Source organism: Cynocephalus volans, chromosome 17, assembly GCF_027409185.1.
Source record: "Cynocephalus volans isolate mCynVol1 chromosome 17, mCynVol1.pri, whole genome shotgun sequence".
In the NCBI taxonomy this organism is placed as follows: Eukaryota; Metazoa; Chordata; class Mammalia; order Dermoptera; family Cynocephalidae; genus Cynocephalus; species Cynocephalus volans.
In genome coordinates, this window is record NC_084476.1 from 25,937,597 (window position 1) to 25,952,588 (window position 14,992).

The window sequence follows — 14,992 nt, forward strand, 5'->3', positions numbered from 1 at the left end:
TAAATAGATAAGTGGTTAAAATCTATTAAATATGATAATAATAATCCATGGTAGGTTTCTGTTTCAGATACCTATAAGCTAGGTTATTCAGAACAATGCTCACACTGAAAAAAATTAAAATTCTGAAAAAAATATTTTGGATAGATTTAATTTAGAAGATTTTATTTCCCCTGAGAGAATTTTCCAATCCCAGAAAATTTGAAATTGCCTTTGGTTGGCCTTAAGGTGTGAGGAGACAAATTAAAACCCATAAAGGTGTGGAATCTAATGAGATACCATTAATTAAGATCTTGAAGAACTAGGTATCAGGGAGATATTAATGTGAACTACAGTGAAATAGCCCACATAAAGAATACAGCCCGTTTTATAATTATCTGGGATGTCCAAGGAGCCTCAAACCTCGAGCTTGTTTTAAGGTGGTCCAACATTATTAGTAGCCCCTGGTCCCTGGTAGAAACAAGCAGACATTCTCTCTGGATGAAAGTATCTACATCTAGACCTCAAATTAGTTCCTGACAATTTTTTTCAATGCAATGAATAACAGGTAATCAAAGATAACTAGGCACGCAAGGAAACAAAACACAATGAACAAGCTTCAGCAGGAAAACAGACAATAGAAACAGACCTGCCGTGGCATCCCATCTTATTCAGATAAAAGCCAAAGTTGTTTTAATGACCTGTACAAGCCTGTATGATCCACAGTGCCTAGACACACCCCTTACCTCTTTGCTCTTTGCTTACTCACAATGGCTTCCTTGCTATTTCTCTGACATACCATGTACACCCTTATCTCCAAGACTCTGTCCAGTTATCTTCCCCCAGTTATCTACATAGCTTCCTCCTTCATATCCTCTAGAACTTTGTTCAAATGTCTTTGTCTTAATGAGGCTTTCTGACCACTCTGTTGAAAATAGAATCTTTCTCCTAATGTCAAACTTTCTGTCTCCTTTTCCTGCTTTATTTTTCTCCATATCATTTGACACGATCCACATAAAATATATATTTTCCTATTGTTTGATTTTATTGTCTGCCTTTCCCCCTGAGACTGGAAGCTCTTTAAGGGCAAGGGACTTTACCTGTTTTGTTTGTTCCTGTATCCACAGGACCTAGAATAGTGCTTCATGCCCAGATGCTCAGTACATCTTTGTAGAGTGGATAAATACATGTTTATATGTAAAGTGCTTAGGGCCTGGCTCAAAATAATCGATATACATTAGATATTATTACCACTATTAAAAATGAACAAAATTGAACTGACAGACGTGGATTCTAATTCTGAATTACTTTTCATCAAAGCAGGCTCCAGCAGTGAACTAATCTTTCACTGATTAGTTTTACGAAAATTATTTTACTTGTGTGGGAAGGAATTGTTACTAGTCTCCTTTTACACAAAGGCACAAAGAAAGGATTTGATTTTCTACTATTCCCCATGATACAAGGAAAGAAGCAAACTCCTCTAGTTCAATTTCTTTGGCAGTGGTTTCTAGGACAAAGATATTGAAAAGCTTCAAAAAACGGTACAGGTAGAACCAATGATGGAGATCAGGGTAACTCAACAAATATATGATCTATCCTGAAATTCATCAGCAATGGGTCTTCCCCAGATGAGTACCCATACATATGACACTCACAGCATTTCCGTTTTCAATCCAGGTGATGGTGGGGACAGGGATGCCTGTTGCTGTACAGCGCAGGGTCACAAAGGAGCCAAAGGTGACATTATGGGATTCAGGAGCCCGCAGGATTCTGGCAAAAACTGTTAGGAAGACAGAAGTGGTGAGTGACTCTCCTACAAGAAGTAGCCAAGGTGGAGGGGTCTTTAAAAACTGCAAATCAGACCATGTTTCCCTGTGTGCAATCCTTCAGTGTCTCCCTTTGTCTGAGGATAGTATCAAATGCCATGCCCCAGCATCCAAGCCCTCTTTATGCCATGATCTTGCATTTCTCACCACTCCCGCACACACTGCACTTGTTCCCAACTCAGGAGCTTGCCCTTGCTATTTCTCTGTCTAGAACACTCATCCCACAGATCTTCATGTGGCAGGATCCTTGGATCATTCAAGTCTCTGTTTGAGTGACATTGCCTTTGAAAGGCACCTCAATCACCCAACATAAAGTGTAACCCTCCACCCATCCACTTTTCTGTCATCCTATTTTATTGTCTTTACAGATCTTACCAATATCTGAAGCTATCTTATCTATTTTTTTTTACTTGTCTATTATTTCCCTGCCCTATTAGATTGTCTGAAACCAAACACCTTGCCTGTTTTGTTCACCACTGTATTCAGTACCTAGAAGAGTTTCTGACCAGAGAAAGCACAGAATAGTATGTTATTGAACTAATGAAATAACTAATCAATGTTTATACCCTTAACAGTATAATATTGGGAGGACAGACAATCTGTCAGACTTTTCAGAGACTGAGATGATATATTGGGCAAAAAAAGGAAAAGAATATTTTAGGTAAAGTGTACACAGGAAAATGAGTAGTTTATATTCCTTTCTGAGACCGAGTCCCCACTGATTAAATTTTTTGATGCGAAAAGACATTCTACCTTTAACTAAAGAGTGGGATTGAGGCTCAGAATGCATAAGAAATGGAAAGATAACTATAATCACAGAATTATGAAACTTGGAAGACATTTCAGAAATCGACTAGATTCCTGCTTTCATTTTATAGATATGGAAACCAAATCCAAGTTAGTTTATGTTGCTTTCCTAAGATAATAAGAGCGATAAGCAAGGAACCTGGACTATGTACGATCTTTTGACTTCAAATCTAGTTTTCTTTAAGATTTTTATGAACTATTTTTGATTGCCTATTATACTGTAAATATTTTATGTTCCTGTCTTTTGTTATCTAGGACTTAAGCACAGACCACAATAGTAGAGTATGAAGTCCCAATTAACACAGTGCTTTGAAGTTTAGTTCTTCTATATAATTGAAATTTGTGGAGTCTGAATTCTAAAGTAAAGCATGGGGAGATAGTATATACTAGACAGGAGATATGAAGACAATAATAGATCAAGTCCAGAGCTGTGTTAGAGGTTGTTTTGATTGTTGAAAACCTCTTAAAAAGGATCACATAATTCAAGGAGATAAAGGAAGATATGGTTTGTTTAACAACTGGATGCTTTTCTCAGAATTTTTTTGAATTAATCTGATTTTCTATCTTTTGATATTGAGGACTGTAAGAGATGGAATCTAGAACATTTTAGATACATAAATAAATGTTGGGCCCAAAAGCCAGGAAGAAAAGGAAAAGCAAGAAAGGTATTGCCTTCAAGGAATCAAATGGTTAAAACAACAACAACAAAAAATGGTATCAAATGTTTAAAATGCGGTTGAACCTGCTCCCCCAAACCAAGATTGAGCCTGATTTTAGGTAAGTTCTGGAGTCTAACTGCCAATTTACTAAAAATAGATGTGGAGGAACATGTTAAGCACCATAGAGATGCAATTCGATCAAATCCAGAATATAGGAAATTTAACGAGGCAAATTATTTAGTTTCCTCAACAAATAAGTAGCATCAGGAATAAAAAGGAAAAATCTATTACAGATTAAGAGAGAGACTTGAGAGCCATATCAGTCAAATGCAATGTGAAGCTCTGTTTGTATTCTTATTCTCCCAACTTAGTCTAAGTTTACAGTAGACTCGACGACTAACACAAACTGGCATCCCAGCAAGGGTGCACTCAGTACCGTTCTTTCTAATGTTGTCTGGTAACAATAATGAAGACCTAGACTGCACAACATATTTGAGTCCATGTTCATCATTTGGCTGAAATGACTCTTGTAGGGGTTGGGGCTATGCTTGTGTGTCCTAAATGTTTTGTGTGAGGCTACTGCAGTGATCATTTTATGAGTCTTCTGAGAATCTGAAGCAAGCAGGATCCTTGAGAGATTTGAGTTGGATCATTTCAATCTCATCAGTGCTGGAAGAGTGTTCTAATAACATTGACTGGACCCTTGAACTTGAGTGAAAGTTTTCTGGCTGAAGATGAGCAGAATAAAAAATTGGACAAGAATCAAATCTAGATTATTTTTTTCTGTTTTAATTTATAAAAGCAAGAATTTTAATTTAGGGACTTTAAATTCTCCCTGGAAATTTAGTAATCAGGGAGGGTTTATTTCATTCTAATTTACAGCTTTTATTTTTACTTTGGCTGGCATAACTTTATTTGGAAAATCATTTGGGCCCATTGCAAAACCTTTGATGATCCATATTGCACAACAAAGCTAAGCATAATGTGAGATAGTAAATAAAACAGAGTCAATTATCATTCTAGAGTTCAACGTTACTTTGAAGTTAACTTAATTAATATACCACTCGGGCCTGTATCAGAACCTTCTGGGGGCTCCAGTGGGGCACAACAGGGTACATAAAGGAATACTACTTGCATTGCAGGTAGCTTCATGAATGTGAGACTGTGCTCATAAACTGCTGGTCTCCTCCTAGAAGGGGGCATATATTCTCTTGGCTGACCATGGGTTTTATTAAGTGCAGTGGGTTAAAAGAAAAAAGAGGCCAGGGATTAAAGGGAAGCTGGTCTCTCCTGCACCTCATATTCTCTCCAAAAGATAAAATGGAAGCTCAACCCCCTTTATTAAATACTGAAAGGTAGCTTCCTTTGAGAAGGAGGGTGTAGATGTCTTGATTTTCTACACAAATTTTTCCTTATTATAATGCTTTCTCTTGTCTTCATCCCCTCACCCTTGTTTGTGTGTCTTCGTAACACTTACCACTATCTTGTAACTGCTGATTTATTTGTTTTTCATCTGTCTCTCCCTGGAATGTAAGCATCACAAGGGCAAGGTTCATTAACACAGGCTGACTTATCTATCACCCATCCATCTAGCTATCAATCAATCATCTCTATCTCCAGAACTCTGCATGGTACATGGTAAGCACTCAATAAATATTTGGTGAATGAATGAATGAATGAAACAAAGAGTGATTTCTCTGGTGAGAGTGGGGTAAGGGACTTGCATGTGTTATGTGTATCTCAGCCCTCTCTGGGCTTTCAATCTCCCAGCTATCCTGAAGAAAGAAAGGATAATGGGGTTGATGTGCATTAGGTAAGTTCACCAGGTCAGGGCTTCATCTTTCAGCTGGGAGTGAAACGTGAAACAGAGGGTAGAAGGTGAGGAGGATTAGGAAACAGACATTATGTTAGTCTAACTCTTAGAGTAGAAAGCTTTATTTTTCAATTTATCTTTATTAGCCATAAAGCTGATATATTTTTACCCATCTGTACTTGTTACCAGTTCCAAATATAAAAAGTGAAGCGGTGGCAAAAGAAATTCCAACACATTAATAAAGCATCTAAAACAATAAAGTCAGTTGCAATTAAAAATAAATGCCAGACTAACTTCCATGGATAATAATACACCTACAATAATAAACTTGGATGCAGCTCAACAGTAAATCCCATTATTTCAGTGGTAGCCATAAATGGAAAATACATTCTAGGTCATCAATTTAAAAAATAATGAGATACGTTTTTTATCAAATACCCCTATTTTGCATTTTATTTGCATGAAAGAAAATATAAAAGTGTTGTAAACAATTAAGCTGCTTAACAGAAGGGGCATGAAATTACCTTGTAATTTGGAAAATATTTATAACTGTTTTGGTATAGATTTTTAAAGAAAATAATATTATCCAACTCCTCTTTCTGTATATAGTTTTATCCATTATTTTCCAATGCACTGTGAACTCCTTCCCACTTACTTTCCTGTAGACAGGCAAGTTATTGTTCATAGGCAACATGAAAATAGACACAGGCAATATATTTATTCCTGGGTTTTTCTCTCATGGGATTTATTCATGAGTTTTGGGCTTTAATTTCTCTTGAGCAGGATTCCAGTGCTGACTGCAGGTTGAGAATCCTAAAATTGGGCTTAGGCAGCCAGCAATTCCAAAGTCCTTCCTAACATAATCATATTATATTCTGTATTATATTCTCTTTCTCTCTCTCTTTCTCTGTCTCTCTCTCCATCTTTCAAAGCACTTTCAGATACATAATCAGTTTCATTGTTGATTGTCATTTTAAGGGATAATACGTATAAGGAGATAAATCCATTATTCACTCTGAAATTGCACTGGCGTAATGGATGATGTAATGGAAAGCTCAGGGGACAGGGGACCCAAATTAACAAGCAGTTTGGCTGGAGATGAAGTACCTCTCTTTTCTCGATAGGAGAGCAGTGCCACAGGAACACTTGTCTCAACAATTTCTATTTCTAAGTAATTATTTCAAAGAGCACAATGTGCTTGCATGGATTTTATTTTCTCTTGATCTTTTCTTTATTATTTTCTACCTTCCCTTAAAGATCTTTCTTAGGTTACATGATTTAAACCAGCAATGACTGATAGGAATAAATTGGAGGTGGGGGCGGGGTGGAGAGGAAACAAACAAACAAACTAAACACCTAGCTTAAAAAAAAAAAAGATCACATAGGATCAGGTGAAATGCTTTTACCTGAATTTAGCTGTAAGCAACTTGGTATTTATAAACAGAAAAACATTTCAAATAATTTATTGAAGATACTAAGATAAGGAGGTACTGTTTTAAATAATACTGGCCTGAGATTAATCTCTAGAGTCAAACTGTATTATATGAGAATTTGTGAATTTTATCACTCAAATATCAGTGTTTAGGTTAGAAAAGCACAAAGTTTGAGGCTTAATCTGGATGCAAGTTACTTTTTTTGACAGAATACTCTTGTTCTGCAATACGGATTCTCCCAAACATTTGATTTCCAGCCACTTTCCTCTAAATAGATTCTACTAAATATATGTCTGTGTGCAATTAAAATGAAGTAATTTTGTTTTTTTATTTGGAGTGATTGCATGATTCTACTCATCCTGTTGAAATAACAACAACAAAAACCTAAGTTGTCACCTTGACATTTTAACATTTCTCTAGAAATTGTAAACCTCTCACCCAAAAAAGACGATTTTTAGTCAAAAGGTAACTTTCTATTTCAACCTGTGTGGGATTTAAATTCTCCTGGTCATTTATTTCATTTCATTTTGTTTGTGTTTCCAGAGTTTGGAACATCAAATTTAAACATTTCTGTTGACTCAGTCTTTTCTTAAGAAATGTAAATGGTCAATAAGCATATTACATAATAAAGCAGTTCATCTAACATTCTGTTAAATGTTGTGACAATATTTCCCATACATTGTTATTTCTTAACAAAATAATGGCACTTAGAGTTGTCTATAAGCTCAGCATAAATAAACAATAAAAAGAGCCACACATTTAAAAAGAAGCAGTGCAGAAAGAAAAAAATACCTTTAGTATCTTGCTCAGGTTCACTTTCTTCTATTAATAAAAACAAGACAAAACAAACACACACAATAAACACACAAACAAAACAATACATCATGAAAAGGGAAATCAATGACCACAGAAACATCAATTATGCAACAAAATTAATTAGAATATGCTTGTTTCTTATTATAATAAGAAACAAATGCAATGGGGGAAATTGCTGACCTTTTGCAAGCAAACTATTAAATGACGTAAGATTTCAAATTATTGCTTTTAGTCAGGCAATATTATACAGAAAATAAACTGCAGATTATTCAACAACATTGCTCATTCATGCATTTTTATTTTAATGTTGACAATCACCCTTTCTTTCAAGGCCACAGAGTGCCTACTATTCTCATAAATTGTGTTCCCTCTCATAGCTTGGCTTCTCCTCTTACAAGGCCCTGCTGTGAAGTCAGTGATGTTGAATCTGGGATCTCAGCTATCATTTCTATGGCAATAGATTCATGTTGTGGTAAACAGAGGATTAGGGGGTTTCTGCAGAACAGAGCCTACTACCAACAGAGATCCGTAACTGTATCAACACCCAGAGGTGGCTCAGAGAGCAGAGAGGAGCAAATCATTATCTTCTGGAAACTACCAGTGAAGCAAGCTACACAGGACAATGTAAAACTGTCTAAAAAGGGTAGAAAAAATTGAGAATTCGTGAATTTTTAAAAATCCTGGAAGAGAGATAACAAAACCCAAATTAATTGTCCCAAAATGTTTAAAGTTACCATAGCAGATGTAGACCCCGCTCGGAGCTCCATTTTTCTTTCCTGAAGGTTTATCTGTTCATCTCTGTTAGGGCCTTTCTCAGAGTTAGTGATAAGCCAACTGTAATATTTATTTATAAGTAAAAAGTAGTGATCCTATTGTTAACAATTTTTAATGATAAGAATACATGCGCATAGTTCTTCACAGATTATGGATATTTTCACACACATTGTGTATTATCTCATTTAGCTCTCACCATATCTTTGTGACTAAACCAGATATTATCCAGACATTTTACAGACAAAGAATATGAGACTCAGAGATTTGCCACAGGTGCAGAGTCAAGAATTCAACCTTGTTTTCAGATATTGAGTTTTCTTTTCTCACCTAGCATCAGAGCGAGAAGGTCTCATTTTTATACTTAACACCCAGTCCCCCAAAATTTAAATGAATTCATCATTTCCCTTTTAGATTTTATTCTGTCCGATCTTTCCCTACCTCCACCAACTAAGTCAGTAGCACATTCTTGTTTTATTTTGCTTAAGTATCAAGGTCAAAGACTACTTAAAACTTCTAGATTTAATATATGTGATTAAAAGGAGATTTAGAGATTGTCTGTCAAATGTACCTGTAAATAAAGAAACTGTTTTCTAAAAACATTTTGAACAGTAAATCATAGGCATTATATAAATATCAATTTCTTCCATACTTAAAACTGGTCATTTGGACACTTGGAAACTGCAGATTCCCTGTTTGCATTACAGACCTTAACCAGAAGAAATAAATGAAGGTCCATAGTTAGGCCATAATAGGCCTGAAAAATTGTGTTTGAAAGCCTTTGGGCTGGGCATGTCTTTCTGGTTCCTCAGAATAACCTATTTGTTTCTGAGGTTGGAAAAAAAAATTTTTTTTAAAAGTATTTATGAGTGGTTGGGATGGCCATGGGATTTCTATGGGAATATTAAGTATCTTTATATCATGGCTGTTGTATCTACAAAACAGATAAAAATTTTTTTGCTAAAGTTGAAGAGCATCAGTAAATTTTGAGAATATTATTCATTTGTCATTTTCTTCTCTTATGCTACTCTTTTTTAAGGTTCTAGACCAACTGCAGGTCGATTCTGAGTCTCCACTCAATTTTGCCCCACTGATCTTTCACCGGATGGTATTTGAACAATACTTTGAGCATAGGCCCAGTTTTAAACACTGCTGATTTTCCTTTGATATTTTTCACTTTGTTGTTACTATTGTTGATATTGCTTGATTTGTTTGGGATTGAAATCAGTGCAAAGGTTTGAAAGAATACACATATTTCCTCCACTGCAGATAAACAGAACCAACTTAAGGGATGAAATAATGTCTATGATTTGTTTTTTTCCTAGGAGAAAGCTTAAATTACACTTTCATGCATAGACAATCAAAATTTCTTTGTATGCATAAATGCAAATATACATCTTTATATATACATATTTAAATTTGCTTATGCATTGATATGCATACATATGTATACACATCCACACACATGCACACACAATTGAAGTTAATTTAAATTAGGGAAAATTATTCAAGAATAACCTGTAAACTTTACTTAAGCTTGTGTATATTCATTCAGTGTATAAATTTGTTAGTCATTTCACGGTCAAACTGTAGTCCTAGTGTTTTCATGTATCCCACTGGCCTAGTTTACTATGATCCCTCTTGACTTCTGAACTTATTGTTGTTTTACCACTTATCAAATTTTAAATATTCTGCTTTATGGCCTTTATTCCCATTTAATTGCTAAATTCTCATTTAACTACTTAATATGTAATGCATTGGTCTGGTCTTTCAATCTGATTTGTAATCTTCTTTAGGGGAGTTAGGGTTAGACTCATAATGGGGTTAGTATTGGACTTTTGTTGTTTTTTCCCCTATAGTCCAGCAGTCTGTTGTAGAAAAAAGAAAATCTTCATTAAAAAAAAGTTCTTTGCCAGTTGGATTAGTGATACATTTTCTTCTGCTTTCCTAGGACTACCCAGTAGGACCTTTAGGATAGAGAATCAATGACTGCTTTTATTGGAATAGTCTGAGATACAATCTATTCACTCCAACATCCAAGTTAAATACTAATCTAACATTTTATTGAATACTTTTATTTACTCATACCATCATAGCAATCTATTTTGATCAATTCCATTTTAAAAGAAAAAAAAAAAAAGACTATTTTCCAAACCAAACCAAACCCAAACCAGTCTTTTTATAATTGTCACCCACAAGATCTATTTCCTAATTTTATCCAGTGGACAATAATCTTTAAAAAATCCATCAAATACTTTCATGTTTCCAAGCTTGACAGCAACAGTTCACCATTCTGATTGCTCACTTTTCAACTTATCAGTTCCTTTTATATTGTAATACTCAGAACTAAAACACATACCTAGAATCTAACACATTCAAAGAACAGCAAGACTCTTTCTAAATGCTCTACTTCTGTGAATATAAACCTGCATAAGTTTTTATTTGCAGTCGTATAATACAGTTAACTCATTGATTTTTATTGAAAATAATGAATATTAAACAACATTTTTGTTCTTACTCTTATTGAGATATATTTCCCCAGTTTTGGATGTGAATGTTTTCATGCACATGCATGTGTGAGATTTGATTCTAAGAAAAATAAAATAAATTTTTATACTCAATTTACTATATTATTGATTGGAGAAGGAATTTGGAGGGGAAATCTATTGTTATATAGGAGAAGAAAAAGCCATCAAAATTCCCGGATAAAAAGAAAAGAAATACATTTAGTAAAATCATACAGGACATGTAGACCTTGTGGAGAGAAAGAGACAAAACCAGGGGAGAAAACAGGCAGAACAGTGGAAAGGTTTGCATTCTTTTGACCACAAGAGTAGGGCGGAGCCAAGAATATAATAGGAATTTGGCTAGGTAGAGTTGATGTCTCAGAGGAGGCTGTAATTGCACATTCTTTGGTCTTTGTTGGTTGGCATTGCGACCTCCTCCTTCCTGTAATGGAGTTATCATGAGAAAAAACATGCAAATAAGTAAACTGAACCTGGAAGTGAAGCCAAATATGATCTGGCTAGCTCCATCTTTGGAGAGTGATGGAGAGGTGTTTTGGAAAGGTTTAAGCAATAATCAAATACTGAAGTTATGAAGGAAAAAAATTTGAGAAATGTTTGAGGGGGCTCCTTTGAACGTGGGCATTCCAGAGAGCTCCCAAGTATACTAGTCCATTTCTTATCTCAACGATTAGGACCAAGTCAACGTAAGTAATAAATCATGTAGTGGCATATAGCATAAAGGTGAAGAGAACAGGCTCTGGATGTAGCTGCCTGGTTATAAGTCCTGCTGTGCAATTAGTTTCTAATAGAGGATATCTGCTATATAGGAAAGCTATTAATATGTGTGGACAAGGGTGTGTGTTTAATTTGTATTAGTACTCAATTATCATATTAGTTAAAGCAGCATTGGCGTTGATACTATTGTGTTTTCTAGATGGATATAAATATTACCTTTAAATATAAATACTTTTGACTTTTTTCAAATAATAATATACATGTTTACTCTTTATATATTCCACTAGATCGAATTTATATAATAATATATAATAATTATAGCATGAAGACTACTAATCAAGATGGTGCTATGAGTTTACTATTCAAAGTCATCTAGCCGGAAAAAGTACATAGCAGTAATAGAGAAGATATAACTTTTTGTTACCTAAAAAGACAAAGACATGTTCAAAAACAAAATGATTGTGTATACAAAATCAACATACAAAAATCAGTAGTGCTTTTATACTCCAGCAACAAACTAGAAGAAAAAGAGATCAAGAAAGCAAGCCCATTTACAATAGTCTCAAAAAAAAATAAAGGAATAAATCTAATCAAAGAGGTGAAAGACCTCTACAATGAGAACTACAGATCACTTCTGAAAGAAATTAAAGAAGACACTAAGAGATGGAAAGACATTCCTTGTTCATGGATTGGAAGAATCAATGTAGTAAAAATGTCCATACTACCCAAAGCCATTCATAGATTCAATGCGATTCCCATTAAAATACCAATGACATTCTTCACAGAAATAGAAAAAGCAATCCTAACATTCATATGGAACAACAAAAGACCCTGAATAGCCAAAGCAATCCTGACCAAAAAATGAAGAGCTGGAGGCATTACCTTACCTGACTTCAAACCGTATTACAAATCTGTAGTAACAAAAACAGCATGGTACTGGCATAAAAACAGACATGTGAACCAGTGGTACAGAATAGAGAACTCAGAAATCAACCCACATATTTAAGGCCCACTGAACTTTAACAAAGGCACCAAGAACATACATTGGGGAAAAGACTGCCTCTTCAATAAATGGTGCTGGGAAAACTGGATATCCATTTGTAGAAGAATGAAACTTGATCCATCCCTTTCACCGTATATCAAAACCAACTCAAAATAGATTAGAGACCTAAATATAAGGCCTGAAACTTCAAAAGTCCTAGAAGAAAAAATAGGGGAAACACTACAAAATTTAGGACTGGGCAATGACTTTATGAATAACACCTTAAAAGCACAGGCAACAAAAGAAAAAATAAACAAATGGGATTATATCAAACTAAAAAGCTTCTGCACAGCAAAGGAAAAAATCAATATAGTGAAGAGATATCCTACAGAATGGGAAAAATATTTGCAAAGTATGCATCTGAGAAGAGATTAATATCTAGAACATACAAAGAACTCAGACAACTTTACAGCAAAAATCCAAATAATTCAGTTAAAACATGGGCAAAGGAGCTGAATAATAGACATTTCTCAAAGGAAGACATACAAATGGGCAACAGGTACATGAAAAAATGCTCAACATCACTAATCATCAGCGAAATGCAAATCAAAACCACTTTGAGATTATCACCTCATCCGTATCAGACTGGTTATTATTAAAAAAACAGAGAATAACAAATGCTGGCGAGGATTTGGAGAGAGAGGAAACCTCCTGCTTTGTTGGTGGGACTGTAAATTAGTACAGCCATTATGGAGAACAGTATGGAGGTTCCTTAAACAACTACAGACAAAACTTCCATATGGTCCAGCAATCCCACTCCTGGAGATATATCCAGAGGATTGGAAAACATCAAGTCAAAGGGATACGTGCACTCTCACATTTATTGCAGCTCTATTTACAACAGCTAGGTGATGGAACCCACCTAAATGTCCATTAATGGATGACTGGATAAGGAAATTGTGGTATATATACATAATGGAATACTACTCAACCATAAAAAAGAATGAAATTCTACATTTGCAACAACATGGATGAGCCTGGAGAAAATTATTCTCAGTGAAACAACCCAGGTACAGAAAGAGAAATACCACATGTTCTCACCCATGACTGGGAGCTGAATCCATAAATAAACAAATGAACAATAAAGAGAGACAGAGAGAAAGTAAGAAACAACAATCACAGTAATATGTTGAAGAAAACTAGAAGTGGAAAGGGGGAGGGGAGAGGAGGAGGAGAGGGGAGGGAGAAGGGTGGGGAAGAGAGAGGGGGACTAATGAGGAACTGGTCAAAGGACACAAAGAATGATTGCATATTTTAATGATGAATAAACTAACTATACTGATCTAACCACCACACATTCTACACAATTATTGAAAGTCAATGTTGTACCCCACATGTATGCATAATAAAAAATAAATAAGAAAAATAAAATGTTATTCATAATAATAAACAAATTATTTACCAAAAAAAAAAAAAAAAAAGCAGGGGCTGCTGAACTCTGGTTCTCTAAACAGGGAGAATGGGGCCTGAGGTTTGATTTCTCTAGCAATGTATCACCTGAGATGGGAGATTGAAGGCTCACTGCTTGAAACCAATGGGCAAGGGTAAAACTTCCTTCTCTGCGAAAGGGGCAAAAATAAAAAAGCAGTCATGGTATTGTAGCCAGAACATAGTTATGCTTTCAGCTGTCTTAGTGACTCGATCTGGGTTGAACTCAAAACATTACTGAATGGGGGCCCTAAACTTCTACTTTGTAACACCTTATTTGGAATGAAGGGACTGGAAGTTTTCCTAAAGGCAACCTTAAAAATTACTGGAAAAGGAGAATATTATTTCAGAGAGAGGATAATAAGATTTGCAGTGGCATATCATAATTTCAAAGCACATCAGGAAAATGAATACTAAGAAAGTCAATGAATTCAGTAATTGGGAGATTAATTTACTTTGGAAGAAAATAAAGCAGTGCAAAAAGAAAGCACAAGAGTGTCAAAAAATGAAATAATTGTATCTATTTTAAAAAGAACAAGCAATTATGAAACAAACACACGAACTTGAAACACAAATAAGTAATCGTGAAAAAACAGTAGAAATGCTAGAAATCAAAAATGCAATAACTGAACGTGAACAGACACAGATATGATAAGCTCAAACTTGGACAAGATCAAACAAGGAATTTGTGAATCAGAAGATGGTACTTATGAAATCATACAGCCTTCGGTCCAAAGAGAAAAGAGAAAAACATGAAAGATTAACTAAGAGATAGGGAGAAAAGAGTTAGAAGCTCTAACATATTTTTCCAGTAGTACGAAAGAAAGAAAAGAGGGAAGAGCAGAGAGGCAATATTTGAAATGATAATGGTTGAGATTTTCCATACTGGAAGAAATACTTGAATCCCCAGATGCATTGAAATGGTGGCTTTTTAAAATTAGAAATTCATCAGAATCACTTGTGAAGCTTAAAAAACAAACAAACAATTAAATGCAACACAACCAAGGTTACTGAATCCAAATTTCTTGCTTGGGGCCTGGGGATTGTGTATTGCAGAAGTGGAACACTGCCTGGTGTTTCCAAGGGGCAGTGGGACTATAAACCACCGTGGCAATGAGTGCATAGGAAGATTAATAAAAATAACTTGACATTGTTGTGGTTTTAAAATGTGTGTACAAA

At 35.0% G+C, this 14,992-nt stretch overlaps 1 protein-coding gene across 3 annotated transcripts in view; it reads right to left on the minus strand.

Annotated features, from left to right (window-relative positions):
* Positions 1-14,992, minus strand: part of MUSK (muscle associated receptor tyrosine kinase) — a 113,868-nt gene that overhangs the window by 55,413 nt on the left and 43,463 nt on the right. For 2 of the 3 annotated variants that reach the window (XM_063082210.1, XM_063082209.1), the window contains exon 6: positions 1,632-1,756. In XM_063082210.1, coding sequence (XP_062938280.1) covers positions 1,632-1,756 — 125 coding nt within the window. Of the gene's footprint in view, positions 1-1,631; positions 1,757-7,306; positions 7,337-14,992 lie in introns of all 3 variants that reach the window. The other variant, XM_063082208.1, reaches the window with a different exon arrangement.